The sequence below is a fragment of the Neoarthrinium moseri genome (assembly GCF_022829205.1).
Source record: "Neoarthrinium moseri strain CBS 164.80 chromosome Unknown scaffold28_Wmoseri_CBS_16480, whole genome shotgun sequence".
Lineage (NCBI taxonomy): Eukaryota > Fungi > Ascomycota > Sordariomycetes > Amphisphaeriales > Apiosporaceae > Neoarthrinium > Neoarthrinium moseri.
This window is the reverse complement of record NW_026055142.1, coordinates 1-20916: the sequence shown is the minus strand read 5'-3', so window position 1 is coordinate 20916 and position 20916 is coordinate 1. Positions and strand designations below refer to the sequence as shown.

At 53.2% G+C, this 20916-nt stretch overlaps 7 protein-coding genes across 7 annotated transcripts; 5 read left to right on the top strand and 2 right to left on the bottom strand.

Annotated features, from left to right (window-relative positions):
• Positions 1-1109: 1109 nt before the first annotated feature.
• On the top strand, positions 1110-2925 carry JN550_007310 (uncharacterized protein; the record flags this gene model as incomplete). The annotated part of the gene is made up of 7 exons (XM_049319146.1): positions 1110-1374; positions 1434-1645; positions 1730-1963; positions 2020-2472; positions 2529-2640; positions 2700-2785; positions 2848-2925. 7 exons carry the CDS (start codon positions 1110-1112, stop codon positions 2923-2925), a joined length of 1440 nt encoding a protein of 479 aa, XP_049170592.1.
• A 1169-nt stretch (positions 2926-4094) lies between these two features.
• JN550_007309 (uncharacterized protein) lies at positions 4095-5325 on the top strand (the record flags this gene model as incomplete). Its single annotated transcript, XM_049319145.1, has 4 exons — positions 4095-4141; positions 4202-4230; positions 4335-5066; positions 5150-5325. The coding sequence occupies 4 exons, from the start codon at positions 4095-4097 to the stop codon at positions 5323-5325; spliced, it is 984 nt and encodes a 327-aa protein (XP_049170591.1).
• Positions 5326-6763: 1438 nt separating this feature from the next.
• On the top strand, positions 6764-8572 carry JN550_007308 (uncharacterized protein; the record flags this gene model as incomplete). The annotated part of the gene is made up of 1 exon (XM_049319144.1): positions 6764-8572. One exon carries the CDS (start codon positions 6764-6766, stop codon positions 8570-8572), a length of 1809 nt encoding a protein of 602 aa, XP_049170590.1.
• Positions 8573-8827: 255 nt separating this feature from the next.
• Positions 8828-10237, bottom strand: JN550_007307 (uncharacterized protein; the record flags this gene model as incomplete). Its single annotated transcript, XM_049319143.1, has 1 exon — positions 8828-10237. One exon carries the CDS (start codon positions 10235-10237, stop codon positions 8828-8830), a length of 1410 nt encoding a protein of 469 aa, XP_049170589.1.
• Positions 10238-11673: 1436 nt separating this feature from the next.
• Positions 11674-12445, bottom strand: JN550_007306 (uncharacterized protein; the record flags this gene model as incomplete). The annotated part of the gene is made up of 2 exons (XM_049319142.1): positions 11674-12110; positions 12166-12445. 2 exons carry the CDS (start codon positions 12443-12445, stop codon positions 11674-11676), a joined length of 717 nt encoding a protein of 238 aa, XP_049170588.1.
• Positions 12446-14040: 1595 nt separating this feature from the next.
• Positions 14041-15388, top strand: JN550_007305 (uncharacterized protein; the record flags this gene model as incomplete). Its single annotated transcript, XM_049319141.1, has 3 exons — positions 14041-14613; positions 14699-14784; positions 14887-15388. The coding sequence occupies 3 exons, from the start codon at positions 14041-14043 to the stop codon at positions 15386-15388; spliced, it is 1161 nt and encodes a 386-aa protein (XP_049170587.1).
• Positions 15389-16893: 1505 nt separating this feature from the next.
• JN550_007304 (uncharacterized protein) lies at positions 16894-20483 on the top strand (the record flags this gene model as incomplete). The annotated part of the gene is made up of 6 exons (XM_049319140.1): positions 16894-17130; positions 17289-17975; positions 18028-18841; positions 18928-19496; positions 19552-19748; positions 19808-20483. The coding sequence occupies 6 exons, from the start codon at positions 16894-16896 to the stop codon at positions 20481-20483; spliced, it is 3180 nt and encodes a 1059-aa protein (XP_049170586.1).
• Positions 20484-20916: the final 433 nt, after the last annotated feature.

Sequence of the window (20916 nt, the reverse complement as noted above, 5' to 3'; positions counted from 1 at the left end):
CTGCGACATTGCCAGAATTGGGTCCAAGTCGACGGGAAAGGAGAGAAGTTCCCATCCGAGTGGAACGGAGGGCTCAATCTGGTATGATGTACCTAGGTCTGGTAGCTCTCTGTGAACTGAAACCAAGCTCCCCCTGCCTAGCTCCCACGTTTTACCCTGAGCTGTTGTGGGGCACGGAGCAGGTTGCAGACTTGTGTGACGCACAAGACTGCAGGGCGGAGAAGGACGCTCAGATGAACCACAGCAGCGAGTGAAGAAAACGGCCGTGTGCCTGACGTCGTCATCCGCTCGTCTGCCCACAGCAAGTTACAAAACATAGTTACGCGCTTGACGAGACATACTCCCCCTGCTGCCTCCAGCCCCAAGTGACGGTGCAGAAACGACCTCTGCCAAGAAAATCACCTCTCGACGAACCAGGCCAATCCCCGTGGCTCGCAAATCTGGCCCATCGACGAATCCTTGGCGCTCGCATCCTGTTGGTCTGCTCCAGTCAACGCAGGGCGGGACTTGCAACCTTGCATCTTCACTATCGATCGTCACCCATTGCAGCTCCCGGAGGCATCATTCAACCTACTGTGCGGTCTCTACAGGCCTACCAAGCTTTCCCCATTGCCCACGCCCACGCCCACGCCCACGCCCACACTTTATCGATAGTGCGCGTCTTCCCTGAGTCGCCAGTTAGTTTTCCATCGTCTGCAAAAGCCAATCTTTGCCGCAGCACATCTTAGGCTCTTGGTATCCCCATACCCAAGACTTTCCAGCCACATTGGGATCTGCCTTGCGATCTTGCGACTCTACCCTTTTTTTCCTCGTGAAGCAGTGTTTCTCTTCCACCATGGTGTGTAAGTAGAGCATATTTGATCCCCTTCATATCCACCCGGCAGCCTTTGTCCCTCCCCTTGCCTTGAGAGCAGCGGGATACCCAATCCGTCGACGGTGCTGGTTGTTGCACCCAAACGCAAATACATTCCTCGCCTCCCCCGGTGCGGCTCTTCAGCCTATCGGCCAGCCGTGTTCGTCGTCGCGCATCGTGTGGTGTCTATGGCCGCTCGAGATCACAACCGCCAATACCGAACGCCCATGCGCACTTGTGGCTAATCAGGACCGCGATGGATCGCAATGCAGTAGGACCGAGTTTCCATGAGCGCGTGCGCCGCACTTTCAGCGTAGGAGCATCCAAGAACCATCAGAATGGAGGCGCTCACGAGGCCACACCTCTCCTTGCCGGGGATTCTCTCGGTGGAAGCCACGAGCACAGCGAGACGTATGACTTCTTCCTGAACAGCCACTACACTCCGGGCGCGGACAGCTCGAAGCCGTGGGTCAGGATCCCGGCCACTGTGTGGCATATCGCAAAGGCGACACTGCTCAGCAGTAAGTTCAGACGCGTTCGGTCCAGTTGGTGGGCAGCCATGGGATAACCAGTATTTCAGACTACGTGAATGTGCTTCTCGTCTTTGTGCCAATTGGTATCATCGCGGGCATTGCCGAGTGGGATCCGGTGACAGTATTCGTCATCAACTTCCTCGCCATCATCCCGCTTGCCGCCGTGCTCTCCTTCGCTACCGAAGAGATCTCTGTGAAGCTCGGCGAGTCGCTTGGAGGCCTGTTGAACGCCACCTTTGGAAACGCGGTTGAGCTGATTGTACGCTTTCTCTTCCTCCCAACTTATGTCTCGTGGTTTCTGCTGGGTTTCTGCTAGGCCGATTGCTGACACTGCCCCGATTAGGTCAGCATCATCGCTCTTCGGGATGGCCAGTACGAGGTTGTCAAGTCTTCCATGATCGGCTCTATCCTGTCGAACCTTCTTCTTGTTATGGGCATGTGCTTCGTGTTCGGCGGCATCGCCAACATGAGGGACGGGGCAGGAAACGGCCAGGAACAGACTTTTGCTTCCATTACAGCCCAGACAACCTGTTCCCTCATGACACTGGCCGCGGCTTCTATGATTCTGCCCGGCGCGGTAAGTAGCGCTATGACCCTGTGATGCTTGAACGCCGAAGCTGATTCACTCTGTAGCTGTCCATCGTCCTTAACCAGACCCTAGACGATAAAGAGCAGCGCGACGCGACAATTCTTAATCTGTCTCGTGGAACTGCTGTCCTCCTACTCCTCCTATACATTCTCTACCTGTGGTTCCAACTGCGGACGCACCACAACCTCTTTGGCGCCGAGGCCGCCGCAGCCAACGTCGAATCGCTCGAAGGAAGTGGCCCCGTTGCGACACCTGCGCAAGTTGAAGACGAGCCCGAGGAGCAACACATGAGCCCCTGGGCCGCGGGTGGAGTGCTCATTGTCACCACCATCCTCGTCTCGATCTGCGCCGACTATCTGGTTGACAGCATCGACGCACTGGTAGATAGAGCCGGCCTCAGCCGGAACTTTATCGGTCTGATCCTGATCCCAATTGTGGGCAATGCGGCCGAGCACGTCACTGCCGTCGTTGTAGCCATCAAGAACAAGATGGACCTGGTACGCCTATTCATGCAGATCTGTTGGGGGCGATTTATGCTAATCTGTCGACGCAGGCTATGGGAGTTGCTATTGGTTCGAGTATCCAGATCTCTCTATTTGTTACGCCGTTCTTGGTTATCCTCGGTTGGATGATGAACCGGCCCATGAACCTGCACTTTGAAACCTGTACGTGGAAAAACGACCTCTCCCAGAAATCGACTTGCATTATACTGACGCGTTCACAGTCGAGACGGTTTCCTTTGCGCTGTCTGTTCTGGTGGTTACGTACACTGTGCAGGACGGCAAGTCCAATTACCTTGAGGGTGCCATGGTAAGTCTCATTACAGCCCAGCTCGTTCAACCTGCGAAATATGTATACTGACTTTCGTCTAGTTGATGGCTCTCTACATCATCATTGCTGTAGCATTCTTTGTCACCCCTAGCGGAGCGCTTGACGACAACTCCCTCTAAATATGGGGTCGAGCGAGAACCTTTTCCACATCACCGAGCACACGGAAGCGCGGCGCAGCGTTGTTTGCTGGGGCGGAAGTTGGACCTCGGCGACAGCAGGTTACACATACAACGGCTGTCAACATCAAAAGGACAGAAGTCCAGGGATACCAAATATTTCCTTACAATCCATCCATCCATTCATCTATCTATCATACAGTCAAATCCAGGTCAGCGGCCGTCGTTCAGATACCGAAAGAGCGACTTTCGTAGGGCTGCATCTTTGGCGCTGACATGTGCCATTACCACCAAGCCATGACTGTACCTGGCTGACTTAAAGTCACCAGTAAATAATCCATACCCTCAATATGTACTATATTTTTTCCTCTTTGGCTATTTGCAGACATCTAAAGGCATACTATTATGGTCGTAGTCACCAGCGTTGTGAATCCGCATCCACGAGGCACGTGTGTGAGTCCTTCCTCGGGGACCCTGTTAATTACCACTAATATCACCTATCTATACCTTTCGCTAGAGTCTCAACTCGCGCCTGACTCTCTGGTTTGTAGGCGAGGGGAGCGACGCAAGCTTGCCAACTGTGCGGCAGTGGAACCACGGCCGCGGTGAGCCGGGCCCTCCTGCTCTTCACCGCTATCCTCGGCGCTGCCCTCCTCCTGAACGTCATCGTCAATTCTCATCTAATCCATGTTGCAGAGACGCTTGGCTTCCAGGTCGGGTGGTATCTCGAGCAATGTAGGAATAATCATCTTAGCTTAGTTATGCTACAAGTCGAGCGGCCAAGGCGGGGTAGCTTGAGCTTTTGTGGCTTGGCAAAAATGCCGAGGGGTGGTGAATCGCCCCGCTGGAACGAACCCACACGTCATAACATAACAAGCTGACCAACGATGATCTATCGAGGTAAGTTCACCTTCGGACTTGTAGGGAGAAGAAATAAAGATTTTGGTAGCACTTTGACCACGCCTACCGCCGACGCAGATATCGTTCCACGTCTGCGCATTACATGTCAGCTCTTCGCGCCTTTCAGAGAATCCGACTTCAAACAGGACTGCTGCAAAAAGCTCCCCGCCCACTTGGTGAGACACAGCATCCATCCCCATCCCATGCATGCGATTGATCAGTCGTTGATGGCGTCTAACTGGGGCCCAGGCGCATTCCGAGGCTTCGCAAACATGGCGACGACTACAGACACCAAGAACTACAAGTTCAACCACTCGATGTAAGAGGTTTGCCATGCACTACTGCTGCAGAGCCGTTGGCTAAAGTGGAAATGGGACAGGCTTCGGGTCAAGGATCCCAAGGCATCTGGTAAGATAAAAGCCGCCGACTGCCCCTCAAGGTCCTCGCGCAAACCACCGCGCTGGAAATATAGCCAATACTGTAGTACTAACAGGCACGGCGTCCCTTACTAGTCAAGTTCTACGAATTCCTGGGCATGAGCTTGATCAAGCACCTGCAGTTCCCCGAGGCCAAGTTCGACCTATACTTCCTGGCCTACGACTCACCGAACGCCCTCTCCTCGGGCAACTCGACATTTGACCGCGAGGGCGTCATCGAGCTGACCCACAACTATGGCACCGAGAACGACGACAACTACACCGTCAACAATGGCAACAAGGAGCCGCACCGCGGCTTCGGCCACGTCTGCATCAGTGTCGACAACATCCAGGCCGCCTGCAACCGCATCGAGCAGGCCGGCTACAAGTTCCAGAAGAAGCTGACCGATGGCCGCATGAAGCACATCGCCTTCGCCCTCGACCCGGACGGCTACTGGGTCGAGATCGTGAGCCTCAAGATAGGCACCAAGGGCGCCGACGACCCCAACGAGCCCTCGGACCCCAGCGCCACCGACCCCAAGTCCTACCGCATGAACCACACCATGATCCGCGTCAAGGACGCCCAGAAGTCGCTCGAGTTCTACCAGGACAAGATGGGCATGACCCTGTTCCGCACCGTCGAGCAGGAGGCCGCCGGCTTCAACCTGTACTTCCTGGGCTACCCCGGCGAGAAGGGCGTGCCGGAGAACGGCTTCACGGCCGACTACGAGGGCCTCCTCGAGCTGACCTGGAACTACGGCACCGAGAAGGACGAGAACTTCAAGTACCACGATGGCAACTCGCAGCCGCAAGGTTTCGGCCATATTTGTGAGTAGTCGACATTTCCCTTGGCAGCCGTCGTCCATCGGTGACCGCAACCCATACGAAGCATTGCGCTGACCCACATCTAGGTGTTTCGGTAGACAACATTGATGCTGCGTGCCAGCGATTCGAGACCCTGAACGTCAACTGGAAGAAGCGCCTCACGGATGGGCGCATGAAGAACGTTGCTTTCGTGTTGGATCCTGATGGCTACTGGGTAGAGATTGTCCAGAACGAGCGGTTTGCTGGCAAGGCCAATTTTTAATTTGGTGATGGACGTTCGGCCCTTTTGGTACTAACATGACGAACTGCCATACCAGTTGCACTCCAGCTTCATATCTGCCAATTTCAGCACCAGACACTATGATCGACAAGACTCAATATGTCAAGTGATACTTGCGAGCACGGCTTGCATCTATCTCCTTAAGCCAATGACCGTTTACGAGAACGTCATCAATGATCGTAACATCCCAATCATGACGTCTCATCCTTCAATGCCACCATTCATTGCCTGCCGCTCTTGTACATTCGGCTATTGAACCATTTTCTCCTTGGTGAATGAATGCTAACAACGGAGTTAGCCACTCTTCTGGTTTCATGTGGTCTGTCGGCATTTCAAAGCAGACTAATTCATTTGTCAATAACAATTTTTGCATCTTCAATTTTCAGCCACTCCAGTTGCCATGTTTAATACGCCTGGTGCGAGGACTAGAGTTGAACGAGCCTGCACCACCACCCGCCACTTCGACACCTCGTTAAGCAGACGATCAACCAGGTCTCAACCAGGTCTAATGATAGCTCCGAAAGGAGCAGGTTCTTTTGCAGTGCTACTCTCATTGCGTTTTAGGGTAGCTTCGAGTATTTGTCATGCTGCTACACAGTAGACCGACAACACCCTCGCAAGTGTCAGCGCTGGTCCAATATTCCGTCAGCCTGGATGACAGCGAGACCCTTGCCCAGTGATCCCATCTGACGAATGAAGTCAAGCTACCCAGATCACGACTGGCAAGCAGCCCCCTGTCCGCGGGGGTCGCCCATCTTTTTGACTTGCATTAGCGCGGCGTGGGGTAGAGACTAACCCCAACTCCCTTGCCCACGTCTTACGCGGGGTCGAGAGCTTGAAGTCATTCCGGGAACGGATGCTCACTTAAGCAGTCGAGAGGCATGATGGGGGTATTCGTGGCCCGTCGGGGGTCAGAGCACACCAAGTTCATTACAGGTGGAAATGACTGATAGGGGGCTTTCCCTGATCAAGGCAGGTAACAGCGGTGTCCTCGTCGTGGCGTGGTGTTGGGCAGCCACTTGGTATTATACCAATCTACGTCCTCCTGCAAGCTCCTCCCTTTCCGGAATCCCGCCCGCTTTACCCGCGAGGCACCCTGTGGAAGCCTCCTTGAGGCCAATGGGCTGAGTTTTCACAATATCGAAGCAGCACTCTGGTGCTACTTAGCCCCTGCGTGCCTGTTTGACTTCCTCCACTGATGTCAGCTGCGAGTGCGGAGGGACATGTGAGCCTCTTTGTTCACTGGCACGTCATATTCTTCTTGCTTGAAAAGTAGGTGCCCCTCACCTCACTTGATTACAAGGTAACTTGCCCCTTTGTAAGTCAGCCGTCTCATATTATGTTCGAGCAATCTGACTAGCACTAGTCTTCTCGTCGTTCAAGTTCAACTCGTACCCTACTTCACGCCTCAATCATCACCATGGTTCCTGGCCCCGTCTCGAACGACAGGCTAGGCGCCTCCAACGGCCGCTCCTCCCCCAAGCCGCGCATCCTGGTCCCCGAGAAGGTCTCGCCCGATGGCCTGGCCCTCCTAGCCTCAGACTTCGATGTCGACTCCCGGCCGGGCGGCCTCTCGCCCCAGGAGCTCATCGACCTGATCCCCTCGTATCACGGCCTGATCGTGCGCTCTGAGACAAAGGTGACAGCGGCCGTCCTCGCCGCCGGCACGAGTCTGCGCGTCGTGGCCCGCGCCGGAGTCGGCGTGGATAACATCGATGTTGAGGCCGCCACGGCCCAGGGGATCATTGTCGTCAACTCGCCTGCGGGCAACATCGTCGCTGCCGCCGAGCACACGGTGGCTCTGCTGCTAGCCACGGCGCGCAACATCGGCCGCGCCGACCGGACATTCAAGGATGGCAAGTGGGAGCGCGGGAAGTTGGTTGGCGTCGAAGTCGGCCGTAAGACGCTCGGTATTATCGGCCTCGGCAAGGTGGGCATGAAGGTCGCGCGCATGGCCGTCGGCCTGGGTATGAAGGTCCTGGCCGTCGACCCGTATGCCAGTGCCGATGTGGCACGCCAGGCGAGCGTCGAGCTCGTACCCGGCCTGGCCGACCTGCTCCCGGTCGTCGACTTCCTGACCATCCACACCCCCTTATTAGCTAGCACTCTCGACCTTTTAGGCGAGGCCGAGTTTCAGCGGATGAAGAAGACGGCGCGCGTCCTCAACGTTGCTCGAGGTGGGGTGTACAACGAAGCCGCCCTTCTGAAAGCCCTGGATGAGGGTTGGATCGCCGGCGCAGGGCTCGACGTCTTCACAAAAGAGCCGCCAGAGGAAGGAAGCGTCGCGGCCCAGCTTGCGCGCCACGAGAAGGTCGTCTCGACACCGCACTTGGGCGCGAGCACCGTCGAGGCCCAGGATAACGTCAGTCTTGACGTCTGCAGCCAGGTCCTGCTCATCCTCCGGGGCGGCCTGCCGACCGCTGCCGTCAATGCGCCTCTGATCCTGCCCGAGGAGTACCGCAAGCTGCAGCCCTTCGTCAAGCTCATAGAGAAGATGGGTGGACTGTACACGCAACACTACGTCGGGGCCCGTGGCGGCATGGTAGGGGGCAGGAAATTCGAGCTCGTGTACCAGGGCGAACTGGCGGGCATCAACAACACCCGGCCCCTCTTCGCGGCCCTGGTCAAGGGCCTCGTGTCCTCCATCTCAGACTCCGGGGGTCGCGACGTCAACATCGTGAACGCGGCGCTTATCGCGCGCGAGAAGGGCATCGTGATTAACGAGGTGCACACGCGCGAGAACAGCGGCAGCACGTACGCCAGCCTGGTGACGCTGCGATCGTACGACACGGACCCGGCCGCCGCCGGCAAGGAGGAACGGGGCGCCGAGCAGATCATCGAGGGCTACGTCAGCGGCAAGACGGTCTACATCTCCAAGCTGGACCGGTTCACGGCCAGCTTCACGCCCGAGGGCACACTGCTCATTCTGCATAACTATGACGAGCCCGGAAAAATCGGCGGCGTCGGCATGGTCCTGGGCCGCCGCGGCGTCAATATCGAGTGGATGCAAGTCGCAAGCCTGGAGAAGGGGGATCAAGGGGACAAGGGCTTGGAGTTGAGCAAGGTAGATAGTGCAGTCGCAGGGATGGAGGCCCATGGCAGTAACACCAAGGGGAGGGGTAACGAGGCGCTGATGATCCTGGGTGTTGGTGGTGTGGTGGGCAAGGAGGTCTTGCAGGATTTGACTGGCGAGGAGGGTATCTTGGATGTGAGCCTTATTAGATTGTAGAGCACGATAGCCATGGGATGAGCGTTGGATATACTGTAGTCAACCACACGTGCGATCTAGAAAGGTAGATCCTGCGACACGATCTCAACATTTGGGTCGCTTCAGGTAGTAGTATAGATTGCATGAAGGTCAGGCACGTACGCCAATGGCTTAATAAGACTATACGTCACATGATGGCATATACAAGTGACACCCATTCTATCAAAGCCCATCAAAAATACAGCACGGTGAATTTCGTTCTCTTGTGGAACCGCTTCAGACCAGTGTAATAATCTCCTCTTCTAGCCCGTCCTCTGCCACTGGCCCGATTGCAGTCGCGCTCCTCGATACTTTTCTTGGCGCCAACCTCGTCCTTACATGTCCAGGAGCCCCATACGCAGCCGTGATGCGGAACATTCCTACGTGTCGATATATACTCAGCCCTACCTCTTCCACGAGAAGTCCTGCGGCCAAGCAGTCCGTCGCCCTCTTTGGTGCCCTGACAGTGATTTGCAAAGCCTTATATTCTGTGTCTGGCGTACCTGCGTCAAATGACTTGACAAGCTTGTCTCCGTGCGATGGAGTGTCGAGGATAGACGAGCGACTGGCATTGCGAACTCCGAGGCATCTGATTAGCAGCCCGGCGCTTTCGTATGATGTTCTCGACCGAGAATTCAGTTTCAACACCTCGATGACCTGGATGACAGCAATGGAGATCTCAAGATGCACACCGCCCCAAAAAGGCCATCTGATGAGCCCATCGATAGACGGCCACGACCAAGAAGGGGCTCGGAATCCAGCTGGCCGCCGGGTTACTGCCCCGTCTTCTGTGCACCACACCATTTGATGCTCGATGTATTTCAACCATAGCCCTGCAATGTACTCGTCGTTGGTCTTTCCCTGTAGCCAATTCGCAATGCCAGATATGGCTATCAACTTGTCCCAATGGTCGGTAGGGTTACACCGCGAGTATTGGGTGACAGTATCGATCCAAACATTGAGGTTACTCTTACGCTTCTGGAACCAAGCGTGCTGCGTCGACAACGGGGAGGGCATATCCTCGGAAAAGGTTTCGCATGCGAGCTTCTGTCCACACTCCCATATCAGCTGTTGTGAAGTGAAATGAATCGTTCTTGGGGTGAGAAAACGCTCCTGTAGTGCCCAAGCCCGTGAGACTAAGGGGCTCTCAGCGATATTCTGCCTGTATATGTCGAAGTTGAAGCCGTCGAATGCTTGTGAGCCAGTTTGATCAGATGCGGTGAGCTGTTGGGCGGCGACTGCGGCAGGGTCTCTCTCTTGGTAGCAGCCGACACTGCCATCAGCAGCTCCCGTGGCCGCAATATTGAGGCTGGAGCTACCATAGATCTCGCTCATCAACACGGCTTCCCTGGACCAATCACCATCGTCGTCCTGCAGTATGCATAGCGAGTCAATCCATATATACTTAAGCCCAACTCGTCTAGTAATATCCACAGCGTCCCGAAAGGTTTTGGCAACCTGCTGGGAGGGTATCCGCACTTGAAGCTCCTCAAGGTTGTCACGTTTTAATGTGAACATTGCCAACTTGCCCCAACAATGGCTTAGTGTCGCGTATCGAAAGTCCTCACCAGGTTGTGAAGTAAGATTGCTAGATACGACATCGCGTTCATAGTCTGGCCGTATTTCAACGAGTCGTGTTGGAAGCATTTTTGGGGGGTTTTGGCAGCCGGCAAGTTTTGATGGTTCTCATCACAGATTCTTATCCATTGTTTTTAATTTGACGGCTAGATGTTTTGGATCCAGTCAACGCCTCAACGGCCACAGGATCTCGAGCAGTGTTAGAAGGTGTACCTCAACACTAGCCACGTGTAAGAATCGTACTTACCGCCTCTATGCACTAGCTCACTGGTGGTGGGACGGAGCCAGAGACTCTGGTCCCACAGGACTTCTTGGGAGGATTCAAGTTGTCGATGATGAGGTTTATCCGCCAGGTGTCTGTTCCCTCTGAAGTGAACCAATTTATGTCGAGTGCCTGAGGTTTTCCCTCGTCCAACAGCAGTCGCCTCCTCTGGCTGGTTGGGAATATGCCGTAATAATAGAACAAAGTTCGCAAAGGCGACATCCAGCCGTCCGGGAATTGACTATGTCACCGAGACTCTTATGGTGATGCCCGCGGCGAGTTCTAAACCCATAAGCGAAGTTCGTCGAGACGCTTGTAAGTATGATGCTGACACAGTTCCTGCACCGTGAGCAGAACACGAGCTCTGCTTGTGGTTGAAGGTCTTGGCTGATGCTTAACACTGTATTGTCTAATTCTGCCTGATATATCTCACCCCTTCCCCAGCGACGAGCGATATATTTGTCCTCCTAGCCAAGACTCTGGGTCAAATGCGCCTCGCCTGTGTGAGGTCTGCTCACTGGGTGACCTGTTTGATCTGGTTCACGATCGTCTGTTGTACTACTACGCCTTGGTGCTCTGCGTGATTTCAACCTTTGAAACCAGGGCCTTGATATTTGAAGTTGCAGAGGCATCTTCAGGTGATATTTGCCAAGCCGCTTTCAACAAACATGGGCTTCTACCGCCCGTCGTCACTGGAAATTATTAGGCGATAGAGCTGTGCTGATTACGACGAAACGCAAGAAAAATCAAAGACAGAAGTTGACGGCCGAGGTCAGTTGAAGGTGCTGAAGAGTAAGACTTAAGCACAGGTAGGGATTCAACGTGGCCATCTCTGGCAGTCAACTGCCAGCTGTAGAGGCTGGCCTACATCAACTATACTGTAATACTCAAGTATCTATATCGGTACTAGGCGCAAAGTTTGATTTTTCTAAGCAGATTACCGATTCTGCGGCTTAATTACTTGTTGATGAACTGCATCTTATCTCGAAGTGTTGTGCCACGACTTCGGCGGACGGTTACCCAACAACTGGCATGCCACCCCGACCTTGAGCGGTAACATAGTCATCGAAGTCCTGCAGAGGCCATCACAGGCATGGTGTTGGGGCATCGGTGCACACTGCATGGATCATCACATGATTTGACGGTATTCGGAGATCATATGGCATAGGACACTAAAAGTTACGGAGAAACAACAGGGTATCTTGGGTTCTATTGAAGAAGAGTAGGATATCGGCGCAACGGTTTAAGCAGTCGGCTTGGCTTCCGAATCAAGCTTATAATCGTCGCGACCAAGCTTCAGAACATCGGCCTGCTCAATGACCCAGTACTTGCTCGGCGCCTTCCCTTGCTGAGCTAGAACGGCAGCATTGACAGCGGCACGCCCGATAACAGAAGCATGCTGACCTATCTTGTCCTTGAACATGCCCGGCATGGCGTCAACGATGGTATGTGCGATGGTCGTAGCATGCTTGGGGCCGGCTTCGCGCTCGCCGAGGATGAAACCTGGGCGGACAATAATAGCCTGCTCGAAGCCAAGAGACTGGATTGTATCCTCCACTCCCTGCTTCATCTGGGAGTACGGGACTCGGTCCGCCAAGAAGCCGCGGGTGCCGCCGGATGATATGAAGACGAAGGTCTTGACGCCGCTCGCCTTGGCGGCCTTCGCAATCTCGACATTCACTGGTACGCGCGCAACAGTCAGCTCTTGTCTATCAGTAGAGACCGATGGACTCACAATCGTGGTCAATCTTCCACTGGTTTGCGATCCCTCCGGCAGCTACCCTCGTCGTTCCCACGGAGGAGTAGACCACCTCGGGCGGCGGCGCGATCGAGGACAGGGCGGTTGTCCATTTCGAGTTGTCGCCTTCGACATGTGCAGACAGCTTCGATCCTTCAGCTTTCGGGGCGCGACGGGAGACCGTGTGGACGGCCTTTACGGAGTCCAGGCCGAGGAGGGTGGACAGGATGTGGGAGCCGACGAAGCCGGTGCTGCCGAAGACCGCTGTTGTCGTCATGGTGGATCTGGATGCGCGCTCGTTTGCAGAATCAATATTGTCGTAGAATGGTACTGGGCCGGTCCTGATGAAGAGTGGTTGACAAGTAGAAGATCAATTGGGAATGATGATTCCCGACATAAGTGCCAATGGATGTACCTAGGCAAATAACAAGATAGCTTCGCGGAAATATGACGAAATCTGCCTGACCAAGAACATTGGAACCTTCTGGCCGTGGAGCGGCGCGCTACGCTGCCGAGACAACCCCGCTATAATCGCCCGTCAAAACAGACAAATGGACGGAGCCGTATGCAAGGCGGCTCCGTCCTGTCGGGTCAGCATCTTATTTGAACTCGGGTTCGCATCTCATCGCCAGCTTTTGAGGATGACCGAAAACTCATGTGACGGGGTTGTCTACACTGGGAGCTACCATCTCAGAAGGGGTTGCTGGGCATTGCGCTCCCCGTTAGCCAACTTCCTCCGCCACTAAATTGGCAGCTGCACCTAGGTGCTATATCTATCTATACCAGCTGAGCCGATGACACCTATTGGTTACTTGATCGAAAGTTAGGCTACGCTATTCTACCCTGCCCAAGCACTTCTGTATCAGTCATTCTCAACATCGGCCGGCCCCAGCGTACCGAGCAAGAGGGCGGCAAAGCCCTGAAAATGAGTCGCCCTGCAACTACCAAGTCCTCTCCAAGTGGGAGACTCAAGAATCACTGAAAATGCACAATGGGGGCTTGGCATGGCCCAGTTAGGCTTGCTGCTGATCCACGGAAGGTATACTTTACCACTTTAAGGGATCATTCAATCATACCTAAGTTCATCAGAGCGAAAGTAATCCATGTTGGCTTCGGTCTTGATCAGTCGTGGAGTGACGGTTGGTGCTTGCTTCTTATCACCCATCCCAACAGCTGAAGTGCTGAAAAGGGTTCTAGAAGCAACAAAGGCGTGCGTACGGAGCTGGGCTGGATGCTCGGCTACAGCGGCTCGAAAGCTGCACCCGTTGGGTCTATGCTGATTCTCAGAGACTCAGAGGAGTTTCGTACTTGGGGAATACATGCACCCTGGAATCTTCGACGATGGCGCTAAAGAACCCACTGATAGTCCACTGCCCAATTCTCGTCAACGGCGTTCGGGCATTGAGCGACTGAACCAGGGTCCGTGGGCTTTTTTAACTTTCTTAGCTTTGTATACCAGGACTCAATGCGTGCTGCGATTCAGTGGCTGTCTCGAAAAGACCCTCGCTGCTTCAGATTGCAATAAGAATTGATTGGCGAGCAATGCGGGTGCATTTGCACTGGGCGATGGCTGCGCCATGATATCGTGAATTTAACTTCATATACCCTCCCCTTTGGTGTTACGACGGTTTGTAAGCCCTCTGGATGACGAGGCAAGACAAAGCGCCCGGACGAAACGCGGCCTCAGCCCGTCTGCGGACACCGCGGATGCCCGGATACGCCCGGATGCATAGAGTTGTTACAACCCAGGCCATAGCCAGTGTATTACTTCTGCCTACGCCGCCAGTTGTTCGACACTTCGTTAGTTGTCAAGGAAGCAATCTAGCCTTTGCGAGCGACGGCTAAGGAACGGGCCAGCCCACCACCGCAGTCATGATCAAAGACACCAACGATACGGCAATGAGGGACTTGCGATCATCCCGGGCAAGTAGGGAATTTGACCAGAGATTCGATGGACCGTCGGGGCGACCCAGCTTGAGCTTTTGGAGACGCTCAGTCCCACAGGAGCCATCCGGTGCAACGTCGCTGCTCCATTCCCCAGATGAAGGAGATGTCTCTCACGCCCCAGTGCACGGTAGAGGAATATCTACTTTATCTCCTGCTAGCGCACGTCTGCAAGGTGACTACGAGGATATATGGTCATCGCCGTCGACTTTGACGAGGAACCGAGAATATCTTCCGCTGCCGCCGTCGCTGAACTATTCGCTACGCGATCGGACCAGGTCTATTATCATCTTCACCATCCTGCTCGTTTTGGACAGCGCGCTGCTGCCGGTTGGCCTCTACTACGGTCTGTGGTATGGATTCGGGCCAGGCAACCCCGACTATCACCCATTAAGCGCCAATACTGTGTTCAGTATAGTCACTGCATTCATTGGGGGAACAAGTATCCTCGAGTTGGTGCTTCGGTGTTGGAGATTGTGGAAGAAAGACAGCGATTGCAGGGTGAGTATGGCAAGGAGCCCAGAATTGGTCTATTTGCATCTTTCTTGCATGCATTTGGAAACTAATCATTGCATGTGCATCACAGGTGATTGGAGCCACAAGATGGACGTTTGACTGGTTCCATTGGTGGTTCACCTTTTCTTGGATAGCTATTGCGGTCGAGCTTGCTGTGTAAATTACGTCCCCATTGTCCATCCAGAAAGTGTCCTGATGACATTTCCTTCTACATTCAGCTTGCATGAAACGACTACTAACCTGAAGAACGAAATCTAGTGCCTCGTCTCCCGAACGTCCTTTGAGACGACTGCTTGCCATGCCTCTGGCGACGGTTCTATACATCTTCGGTACTGTTCTCCTCACTATAGACGCGCTTCACTATTTCGCTATCCCAGCCCCTGTCCGTATCTCGTCGATCCCAAAGGGTTCACAGCTGCGACCAGGAATATATCCCCTGATCGAAGATGTCTGCGCCGTGAATGGCGGAGGGAAGACAGAGTTTCGTGTGGCCCTTGACCGGCGGTACGCTGCGAGCCATATTTTTAGAGCTATGCTACGACGGCTTGGATTCTTCTGGGCTGTTGGTGCTGAGGCCTGTGCAGGTGTGACAACTGCTCTCGTGTACGGGCTGGACGATCCCGATGTCGCTTATACCATTGGCTGGTGCCTGCCTTTTGTATGGGCTGGCTTCTGGGCTTGGGCTACTATTGTTTACGTGCAAAGACAGCTGAAGAAAGAGAGGAGCCACTGGATCAGGGAGTTGAGGAGTATGGTGTAATGGCGGGCATCACGATCTTGCACTCTGAATTTGATTGTGGCGCGCATTTGAGAAACAAGATATCCAAGAGAGACGAGAAAAGCAATGACTTGTTACTAGTTTCCAAGCCAACATGATAGATATAGATTATAGACGAAAATTCACTGGTAAGGCCCGGCCTGGGCTGATTCAATTGGCATTTCATTTTGACGGGGATACGGGCACGCGCGACACGAAACATAGCATGAGAGAATCAACTTGTGTGATAAGAGACCTCCATAAGACGTCGTCCCAAGACACGTGACAATTGAAAGCCTACCAGGTCAGGAGCAAGGAATACTCACTTATTCAGATTTGCTTTTAGATTTACTTCGCTCTGCAGGGACGAGGGCGATCTGTGCCGAGATTCGGTCGGGAGGCAAGGTGGTCGTTCAAGGGGCCGCTATAGAGTATCCGTCAAGTTGGTACGTGATCCAGTCAGAAGGCGTTCTGAGACCTGACGAGTAATGGCACTCACTTACCTGAGTAGGTTCAGTAGGGACATAGCTATGGTGGCATCAAAGAGGGTCCACACCCCGGAGTCCGCGGACAGCCGACACAATACGCAAAATTGACTGCATGGAGCGTGCGCCGTGTACATCGTGGACTAACTATGGGCGTCGCATGCGTTACGTTTCACCATTTGACTGAGCCACCTCACACCCACGAGTACTCTCAGTTGCATGTGGAGTTGCGTGAGTCCTTACGGGTTACTGCGGCGACTGGTACGTATCTGTGCGCCTGCTGCGCTCACTCACAAAAGTGAGCACTGACAGCTCCATTGGCAATTTCTGGCCGCCGTTTGCTGTGACGGTTGTTTTATACGGCTGTAAAAGCAGAGATGGAGCAAGAGAGAGAGGGAGAGAGATATAGCGACAAGAAACATAGGACGCTGCAGAATACTTGTTGGGGCGTTTCTATACTGCTCCTAGACTGCGCCAATCCTGACAAACATTCACTATCCCATTTAACCTTTCAATTACCTCAAACCCACCTTCAAACCTTGTGTATAGCATGGTGACCAATATACACTAAATGTAATACTGGTCTGCCAATCAACCTCGGCCCTTTATGCCCAACAACTTGATTTATGAAATATTTGATTAACCCAAAATAAAACCGACATTTCTGGCAGAGTTGCATCCAAGTCGCCACAGCCACTTAGTCCCCGCACGGCCGGGGGGCCACATCTGAGCCTAGTTGTGACGGCGTACCCGATTATCATTCAATGGGACGGGACACTCGGGGCCCGGTGGCTTATGTCTCTAGGAGAGAACATATCCACAGTGAGGCTTCAGAACTATATAGATCTCAGCTCTATGTGTGTATTTACTAGAATACACTGCCTGGGCTTCTGGCAATATTTGCATAGCACTCGAGTTTTCCTTTCCATCATGACGACTAAAACCAGAGAGCCTAGTAGCTCAAAATCGAGCTCGCACAAGAAATCTAGCAGTCGCGACATTGGTTCTCAAGACACAGCCAAAATGGCGAAGAAAACCGTGCCACTACCGCAACCCTCAACAGCGCCGTTCATCGGCAATCTAGCCGACATTGATATGGATTACCCTACCGGATCCATGCTGCACCTAGCCAAGAAGTACGGCGCCATCTACAAGCTATCGTTAGCCGGACAAGACCTCGTCATTATATCAAATTGGGATCTAGTCAACGAAGTCTGTGATGACTCAAGGTTTAAAAAGTCTATCAAAGGCGATCTAGAGGTCAGTGAACTATCGAAGCGCATGCTGAATTTGTGCGTCGACTAATTGTACTTTACTACTGTAGGAGCTCCAAACTGCAGTGCATGATGGGCTGTTCACGGCAAGTCCACCCTCGATTTCGATGAAGACGGATCCCGCTGATCTAATGAAAAACTTAGGCCAGAGGAGATGAGGAAAATTGGGGGGTCGCCCACCGCGTTCTTATGTCAGCCTTTGGTCCTCTATCGATCAAGAACATGTTCGACGAAATGCATGAAGTAGCCAGTCAGTTGGCGTTGAAGTGGGCTAGACAAGGGCCATCGGAAGCGATCGATATCGGCGAGGATTTAACTCGCCTAACTCTTGATACTGTAGCTCTCTGCTCCATGGGATTCCGTTTTAACTCGTACTACCGCCAGGACCTGCACCCATTCATCAAGGCAATGTATGCCGTCCTGGTGGAAGCGGGCCAGCGGGGCATGCGATTCCTTCCTGGTTTCTTCTACCACTCCGAGGATCGCAAGTTTCTGGAGAATATCAAGCTTCTGCGGACAACCGCAAGCCAAGTCATTGATGCTAGAAAACTTTCCAAAGGCGGCGACAGCAGGAGGGACTTGTTGACTGCGATGATGGAAGGTGTCGACGCACAGACTGGTCGCAAGATGACGGACGAGAGCATCATTGACAATTTGATCACCTTCCTCGTCGCCGGCCATGAGACGACCGCTGCCACGTTCCAATTTACTATGTACAACCTCCTCAAACACCCGGAATGTTATCGTAAGGTACAAGAAGAGATTGACACCGTCATCGGCACTGGATCCATCACTCTAGAACACATACCCAAGCTCAAATACTTGGCCGCGGTGAGTACGTTCCGGGGGTGATATCACTAGGTGCTGGGCTGATTGATTCTAGGTTCTGCGGGAAACTCTCAGGTTAAATGCCCCAATCACTATATTCGCCAGAGAGCCTATCAAAGATGAGATAGTCGGTGGCAAATACTTGATCAAAGCTGGTACACAGATCGGTTGCTTCCTTTCCAAGTCGCAGAGTGATCCAAAAGTCTGGGGTCCCGATGCCGACGAGTTCAACCCTGAGAGAATGCTTGACGAAAATTTCGATCGCATACAGAAGGAGTTCCCCCATAGCTGGTCTCCTTTCGGGACGGGTATGCGTGGCTGTATTGGCCGCCAATTCGCCTGGCAGGAGTTGCTTCTGGCTTTTGCCGTATTGTTGCAGAACTTCAACTTTGTCATGGATAACCCGTCGTACACCCTTCAGGTTACCCAGGCCTTGACTGTCAAGCCTAAAGACCTTTATGTCAGAGCAATTCCAAGGGATGGACTGACTCCATCGCAACTCGAAGCGCGCTTAGCTGGCTCGTTCCGTGACAATGCCAAGACGAGAGCTGCAAAAATAGCTCCCGTTGGCAATGGAAAGCCCCAAGTCGACTCGGGAAAGAAGATTGCGATCTACTACGGATCTAACGCCGGCACATGCGAATACATGGCCCAAAGACTAGCGTCGGATGCTGCTGAGCATGGATTTACTGCCTCAGTCGACACTCTGGATGTTGCTAAGGAAGCTGTTCCTGTGGGAGTTCCAGTCGTCATTATCATATCTTCCTACGAGGGGCAACCACCACAGAACGCTTCACACTTTGTCAATTGGATGGAAAGTCTGAGCAATGATGAATTGAAAGACGTCAAATACGCTGTTTGGGGCTGCGGTATGTTATGAACCAATTTTCTTTCCTTATGTCAGCCAGCTAGCCCAGAGAGATGCACGGAAACTAATTGCCCAACGATCGAGCAGGCCACAGCGACTGGGCAAAGACTTATCATCGCGTCCCTCAACTAGTGGACACTTCTTTTGAGAAACTCGGAGCAAAGAGGATTGCACCCATCGGGACCACTGACGCAAAAGATCGTGATATGTTCTCCGATTTTGAGGTTTGGGAGGATGAAACCCTGTGGCCAGCCATCGCCAACGAGTTTGGTGGTAATGAGAATGGACAGAGTTCACCTGCGAGCTTGCAGGTCTCCTTCTCGGCGCCAAGGGTCTCACACCTACGGCAGGATGTGAAGGAAGCGCTGGTGGTTAATGCAAAGTGCCTGACTAAAGCAAATGTTGGCGGAGAAAAGAGGCACATTGAGATCCAGCTGCCTGGTGGCTGGTCCTATATTGCGGGCGACTACCTGGCAGTGTTGCCTCATAACCCCAAACAGACAGTCGCCCGGGCCATGAGACGTTTCCACCTGGCATGGGATTCCCATGTGTCTATTCAAGCCTCTACCGTGACGACACTACCAACAGGCGGCAGTCTTCCAGTCTCTGAAGTCCTAAGTTCCTATGTGGAGCTTTCACAGGCTGCTACAAAGCGGGTATGTATAATGAAAAGTGGCCAGATTGTTCCGGTGCAGCTAACATATCTGTTAGAATCTGTCAACTCTTATTGAACTTGCAAAAGACGCACAAATAAAGGCGAAACTTGAGCATCTCGCAGCGGATGACTTCGACCACGAAGTTCGAGCCAAGAAGCTCTCAATATTGGACCTGCTTGAACAATTCCCTAGTCTGCTCATCCCGTTCCAACACTTCCTTTCAATGCTACCCCCCATGCGAGTCCGGCAGTAGTAAGTACATTGTCCAAAGTGTGACGAAACATCACAAACTAATTCACGCACCTTTCCAGTTCGATTTCGTCTTCAAACCTAGCACAACCTGGAAGAGTCACACTGACGTATGGTGTCCTCGATGTGCCAGCATATTCGGGCGTCGGCCGCCACGTCGGCGTCGCATCCTCCTATTTATCGACATTGCAAGCTGGCGATAAGATCCAAGTAGCAATGCGAAATGCCGCGGGAGGTTTCCACCTCCCACTGGAGGTCGATAAAACGTCCATCATATGCATCGCTGCTGGGACTGGTCTAGCTCCTTTCCGCGCTTTCATCCAGGAACGTGCAATCCTCCAAAGTAGCGGTCAGAAACTGGCGCCAGCACTGCTCTTCAATGGCTGCCGGGATCCCGAAGACGATGATCTCTACCGCGATGAGTTTGATGCGTGGGAGGATGCAGGTGTTGTCACGGTATTTCGGGCGTTCAGCCGCAGAACTGATGCTTCGGCCGGATGCAAGTATGTTCAAGACCGCTTGTGGCTAGAGAGGGAGGAAGTCGTGAAGCTGTGGAATAAGGAAGCTCGTATCTACGTATGTGGCTCAACTAAGTTGGCAGAGAGTGTCAAGGAGGTGCTGGTGCGCATCATCCAGGAGGAGAATGAGAAGAGTGGGCAACCTGTCACGGAAGAGGAAGCGGCTGAGTGGTTCGAGAAGCATCGGAACGAGCGCTTTGCCACGGATGTGTTTGATTGATCCGATGGGTATTTCCATGCATACAATTTGGGCGCTCTGGGATTAGAGATTATTGCTTTCTTGATATGAGGCTAAATTTCTGCACAATTTCTGATTATCATCGGTATCATGATGACAAGCCTCGCATCATCGGATGTATTTCGAAATTCCAGGTCTGTGGAGGAAATTATATGCACATTGTCACAGCAGTCGCTTTAGTTCTCTTGTTAAAACCTCCTGCCATGTGACGCCACGCGCTCTTCGTACGATCAATATGAACAAAACTGTACGTGAGCTCAACTAAATATGTTGGGTGCATGAAGAAAAGTTTGAAGTCGCGCATCCAAGTTTGGGTTGTATAGAGTTGGGACGCATTTCACGAGCGTTAGCCCAAGGTGCAATTCAAACGTAGGCAGTTTTCGTTCTTTTAGGGGGGGGGGGGGGGGGGGGGGGG